Genomic DNA, 5727 nt, shown 5'->3' with positions numbered 1-5727 from the left:
GTGGGGGGTGCAGCAGGGGAGGAGCCTGCTGAGCTCTGGGGGCCACGGGGGAGGCACCGAGCTGGGGCAGGTGCGTGGCTGTGCGTGGCACCTCCCCAGCATACGCCTGGCAGGGGGGAGCGCCAGTTCCAGGGGGCGACATCCGTACCCCGCTGCCCCCAGGGCCATGGGGCTGCCCCACAGGCATTCTCGTGCCCTGCCCTTCCCTGGCCCCCACAATTGCTAATGAACGGCCCCCCGCAGCCCGCACCACCATGGGGGAGACCTTGTTCTCCCATCTGGGGAAACTGAGGCAGGGAAGACCCAGGACTTAGGGCGTGGAACCCAGTCCTGTGCTCTGAGCAGCGCCACCCTGCGCCATGGTCTGTGTCTGCAACCCCCTGGCTAGCGCCTGCCTGACCCGCTGCCCCCGCGCCCCGCATGCCCGTGGCCCGCACCCCGCAGGGGAGGGCAGAGGCTCTGGGAGCAAGCTGTGCCTGGGTGGGGGGGCCGCGCCGGGACCCGTGCTAACCTCTGGCTGTCTTGGGCGGCTCTCTCCAGCCCCCCAGAGAACCTCCCCCACAACCCCGAAGACGATGCCGGTGCCAACCCGAGTGACCAACATCATCCCCAGCAACATCACCCGGAAAAACCCGCCTGCTGCCCGCAACGGGGGCAGTGAGGCCGACACCCAGATCCTGGAGCTCAACCAGCAGGTGGGCAGGGGCGGGAGGGTGGGGCTGCTCCAGGGGCACAGACTCCAGTCCCACGGGGGGCGCTGGGGGGCCCAGGTGCCAGGTCCCACGAGGGGCACAGACACCAAGCCCCATAAGGGGTACTGGGGGGGCACAGGCACCAGTCCCACAGGGCGCTGGGGGGCACAGATGCCAGTCCCGCTGCAGGAGTCCAGGGGGGCACAGGCGCCAGGTCCGCGGGGCGCTGGGGGGCACAGGCACCGGGTCCGCGGGGCGCTGGGGGGCACAGGCACCGGGTCCAGCAGGGCGCTGTGGGACGCAGACGCCGGGTCCCGCCGGGCGCCGGTAACAGCCCCTCTCCCTGCCCTGCCCAGCTCCTGGACCTGAAGCTGACAGTGGACGGGCTGGAGAAGGAGCGCGATTTCTACTTCAGCAAACTGCGGGACATCGAGCTGATCTGCCAGGAGCACGAGAGCGAGAACAGCCCCGTCATCTCTGGCATCATCGGCATCCTGTATGCCACCGAGGTCAGTGCCCACCCGGGTGCCACGGGGCGGCGTCTCCCGCCGCTGAGCGTCTCTCGGCCCTGCCCCGGGCGGGGTCTGGGGCTCATGCCCAGCTGGCGCCAGGGCAGAGCTTCGTGCCTGGCTCCATCCCGTTGTGCGGGTCTCTCCTCAGTGCCTGCCCGCCGGGCACTGAGCGCGGGTGGCTCCCGGGGAGGCCGGTCGGGGCCGTGCCCCTGGCGCTGGGAGCGGCTGGGGCTGAGTTCTCCTCCCTGGTGGGAATCTCTGCGGGGAGGTTCCGTGGCCCGGGAGGCTCACGCCGTCTCTGTGCCCCCCACAGGAAGGCTTTGCGCCTCCGGAGGATGAGGAGGTGGAGGACCAGCAGCCGGAGGACCAGGACGAATACTAGCTCTGAGCCCTCCTGCATCCCGTGACGCCGCCCAGCCGTGCTCGTCCTGACATAGACACTGGAGGGTTTGCGGGTACAGCCGCGGCCTGCACTATCACACATTATAACAGTTTCAACCAACCAGCCCACCACCCCAGTGCTTTCTGTCCAGCCGCAGATCCTGGGACCCCACGGACTCCAACAAAGGCCTAGAGAGGAGAACCGACTTGTAAATACGCATGGGGCTGCCGGGGGGGGGGAAGGGCCCTGGCCCCCTGCCCCGGCCCTTCGGGCCCCTCACCACCTCATCCCCCTTATTTATTTCAGTTGTCACCTTTGGTGTGAGCGCTGCAGCCTTCCCCGGGAGGCTCCCGCCCCCGCGCCGCCCCACCCCGCCTGGCCCCTGTATTATAGCTACAGCCCGATCCCTTTGTATATTGCCCCGGGATGGAGTTGACTTGCACTTTGCCTGTTGTGGTCACGGGCGCCCGGTTGTCATGGCCTGGGAAGCGTGCGGGCTCCAGGAGCGTCCTGCGCCGCATGAGGCTTGGCCTTGCCCCGGCCTCGCAGGCACTGGGACGTCCCGTTTATTTATTGGTCTCACTTCACGTTGTCAAAAACGACGACTACGCTGCAAATGTGGCTTTCCCGGCGCGCCGCCCCCTGCCTGCCATGCCCGGGGCAGGGGGGGGTGTCCGCACTCTGCTGGGCTCCTTAGCCTGGGGGCTGGCAGGATCCCAGAGCAGGGATGCGCTGGGGGGAGCGGGAGCCCCCAGGCTCCACACTGAGATCTGGGAATGTTCTTTTTCCCCTTCTGGTCACCCACCAAGAGCCCCTCCCTGACTGCAGCGCAGGGCACTTGGCCTGCTGCTAGGGGTGCGGGCCCCGGGCCTGGAGGTTCAGTGCCCGCCCCCCGTGGGTTCCAGCACCACCGCCGGGTAGTCCTGCCGTTTTGATGAGAATGCCACACAGCCGCTGCTGCCTTGCCCGTCTCCCTGTTCGTATTGCCTGTCTGCCCGGTCGCCTGCTGTGCAAACCTGCATCTGTGTTACGTTGGATTTCAAATAAACTGGTGTGGTAAACGAGTGTGCGGGGGCATCTCTGGCTCGGCTGCCCGGGCTCCCCCAGGCTGGGGGATGGAGCACGGGGTTCTGCCGGGGCCCAGCTCCAAAGTGGGTGGGCGTCTCAGGAGGGCTGGGCCCTTTGGAGCTGCGGAGGGATGGGCACCTAATGCCCTGAGGTGGGGGCAGGGCCCCGCCGTCACTGCACAGAGCGTGGCATCATGGCCAAAACCCAGGATTCCAGGGCAGAAGCAGGCGGTTCCCATTGGCGCACCTCCCCAGCACCCTTCTTCCCTCCCTTGGCACCTCTTTGCTGGACCCTCGCTCAGGCCAGAGCCAGCCATGCGGGGCCCGTACAGGAAAGCCCCAGAGACCCACGCTGCACCCCCCATCGCTCAGCTTCCCCCAGGAGCTCCCCCTACAACGTACCCGCTCAGCCCAAGAACCGGCTGCGGCCTGGTCAGACGTAGCTACAGTGTGAGAATCCCCCTCCCCCCGAGCTAACCCGCCCGGACCCCTGGTGTGTGGATCCAGCTCCGTCAGCAGACGTGTTCTGCCGCCGCTCGAGGGGGGTGGAATGACAGCGCCGGACCCCCCCGCCTTTGGTGCAGTCTGTGTCTGCGCTACAGTTCCTCTGGCACCCACAGTGCGGACACGGCCTGAGAACGGGGCTGAGGCTGTCTAGGCTAAACACCTCACTACAGCCGGTGCAGTAATTCCTGTGGTGGTGCATGTCCCCACTGCCCTCCTCACCTGGCGCCTTTCCACCCACCGCGGGCTGGGAGCCTAACCCTCCGGAGGAGAGGAGACTCCCGAGCGCCCCCCTTACCCTGCCTGCAGCCTGGGCCGGCGGGCATCAGCTCCCCACCGCCACCAGCCTGGTGCCCCTCCAGCGCTGTCCTCTGGCCTATGCCAGCCTCCACGTCCCGACCAAGGGATATTCAGCCCCTGGGTGCCCACCAGAACCCAGCGCCGCCTTGCCCAGTTTTACCTCAGCCCGCCGGGCCTGTGGCCACGCAGCACCAGGTCCATTAGAGACCCACAAGAACAGCGAAACCAATGGGCGAGATGGGGCCAAACGGATCCATGGCAAATAAACCGATAACGCGTCCTAGGGCTGGACATCCCCGCTCTCCTGCAGGCCGGAGTACCCCACGGGCCGGAGTACCCCGCGGGCCAGCGTACCCCGCGGGCCGGAGTACCCCACGGGCCAGCATACCCCACGGGCCAGCGTACCCCACGGGCCAGTGTACTCCGCGGGACAGCGTACCCCACAGGCTGGAGTATCCCCTAAGGCTACCGTACCCTTGGGCTGGCGTACCCCACAGGCTGTCCCTCTGATTGTAGCCACTTTGGGTGAGGTCCCGTCTCACAAGAGGGAGCCGCTGGCAGCTTGTGCTTATGGACTGAAGGGTGCCCGGGTTCCTCCTGCACCCCAAACATACCAGAAGACACCTTTGCTGTTCACCTCAAGCTAGCCCCCCCCCATTCCCGTTAGCTTCCTCCCGAGACCTCCGCCAGCTCTTTGCCATCAGTATTAACTGGGCCTCCATTGCCAAGCTCCCAACTCCTCCCACACACATCGAGCACGAAACGGGTCTCCCCGCCCGGCTGGGGGGACCATGCGAGAGCTGTTGTACTGCTCCGTAACTCCTGTGCCCCGTGCCACGCCTGAGCCCGGCAGGACCCCGGCTTTCAGCGGAGACCTCCCATGCCACACCGCGGTGAGTTCGAATGTAAATCCCCACCCGCGGGATCCCAGTCACCCTTATGGCCAGTTGGCATCAAGTGGTCCCTGGGTCGCAAACCCTCGTCTCCCCTCACTCTGTCTTGCCAGCCTGTCTACGCAGGGTGTTTGTCGCTCTGACCGTCCTTGGGGGTGTCACTGCCTACGCAACACCCGACTCCCTTCCCCTGGGCGGGCTCCTGTGCCCGGCTACATGGCATCAGCCTTGCCCACGGGCACCAGCCGGGGTAGCGGGTGGCACCGTCCGCAGAGGTAAGCGCTCGTGTGCGGCTGTGCCAGTGAATCGCTCCTGTTACGGAGCCAGTTTCCTTTCGCACTCTCCTAGCGCGGCGCCTGCTGCCTGGGCGTCCACAGCCCTCCGGTCGCTGCTGGCAGAGGAGTAACAGACTGGCTGGGGCCCTGCACTTCTTGTCCCGCTGGCACCAGTGCCCCAGCAGGGGCTGTGAGTCTGTTTGCAATGGGGCTGTGTTAGCGCCTTACTAACCTGCATGGCCAGGACGCCCCCTAGCCCCCGTTCAGTGCTGCTGGCTCTCAGGGTTTCTCTGACAGCCCCAGCTCCTGGAGTCCTGGGATTATCAGACTCGCCGCTGGCAGTCAAAGGAAAAGTGTATTTCTAGCCAGTCTGGCTGCAGGGAGCAGCTGGAAAATGGGATCAGCAGGAAATCAACTGACAAGCCCAACTGTGATTGGCTTAAAAGTCAGAGAGTTTTAAATTTACTCTTTTTTTTTTAAGCTTGGGGGTTGGCAACAGAGCACAGCTGTCCCTGGCCTGCCCTGCTCCTGGCCAGCCTCAGCCTCTGCTGAGCACACACTGGTCTGTCCCGCAGGGGGGTCCCCAGGGCAGGATGGGGCAGTGTCAGTGCCTGCCCTGTGACCCTGGCTGACTCCGCGCGGTGCAGCTTGGCTCCGAACTCTGCCACCCTCATCTTGGCTTCCACACAGCGTGACCCACCAGCCCCCAGTGCCCCAAGCATTTCCTCTGCCGTACCCAGCTCCTCTCCCGTCAAAGCCTCGGGGCATTGGCTGCTCCACTAACGGGGCTCTCCACAGCACCTGGCTGGCTGGGTAATAAAACACCGAGCCCCCAAAGTGCCCCAAAGCAAAGGGGTTTTGCTACCAATGGTTACAGACAAACAGGTACAAATATCCCATGAGGCTTGAACCAAATTTACAGACTAGAAGCGTTGCTTCAAAGTAGTTTGCTCAGCCCAGTTTTCTTCCAGCACGGCTGACCCAGGCACAGCCAGGAGCTGGCTTTCTCTAGCTCTCCAGGGGACGGAGGCCAAAATGGCTTTATCACTCTACTTAGATCATGTACCTACACCCCACGCTAACACTACTGACCAGCGTCACC

At 65.1% G+C, this 5727-nt stretch overlaps 1 protein-coding gene across 1 annotated transcript; it reads left to right on the top strand.

The window, feature by feature from the left end:
- The first annotated feature begins 154 nt into the window (after positions 1-154).
- Positions 155-2647, top strand: LOC113409342 (microtubule-associated protein RP/EB family member 3-like). The gene is made up of 3 exons (XM_026663132.2): positions 155-695; positions 1049-1201; positions 1518-2647. Exons 1-3 carry the CDS (start codon positions 360-362, stop codon positions 1584-1586), a joined length of 558 nt encoding a protein of 185 aa, XP_026518917.1. The 5' UTR covers positions 155-359; the 3' UTR covers positions 1587-2647.
- Positions 2648-5727: the final 3080 nt, after the last annotated feature.

The sequence above is a fragment of the Terrapene carolina genome, unplaced genomic scaffold, assembly GCF_002925995.2.
Source record: "Terrapene carolina triunguis isolate 2854851 unplaced genomic scaffold, T_m_triunguis-2.0 Scaffold32611, whole genome shotgun sequence".
NCBI lineage: Eukaryota > Metazoa > Chordata > Testudines > Emydidae > Terrapene > Terrapene triunguis.
Note: the sequence above shows the minus strand (reverse complement) of the source record. Positions and strands in the feature narration are given on the sequence as shown.

Coding starts and splice junctions, on each gene's coding strand:
- LOC113409342 (XM_026663132.2), top strand. CDS start 360: ATGGTCTGTGTCTGCAACCCCCTGGCTAGCGCCTGCCTGACCCGCTGC. Junction 696..1,048: donor TCCTGGAGCTCAACCAGCAG/GTGGGCAGGGGC, acceptor TGCCCTGCCCAG/CTCCTGGACCTGAAGCTGAC. Junction 1,202..1,517: donor GCATCCTGTATGCCACCGAG/GTCAGTGCCCAC, acceptor TGCCCCCCACAG/GAAGGCTTTGCGCCTCCGGA.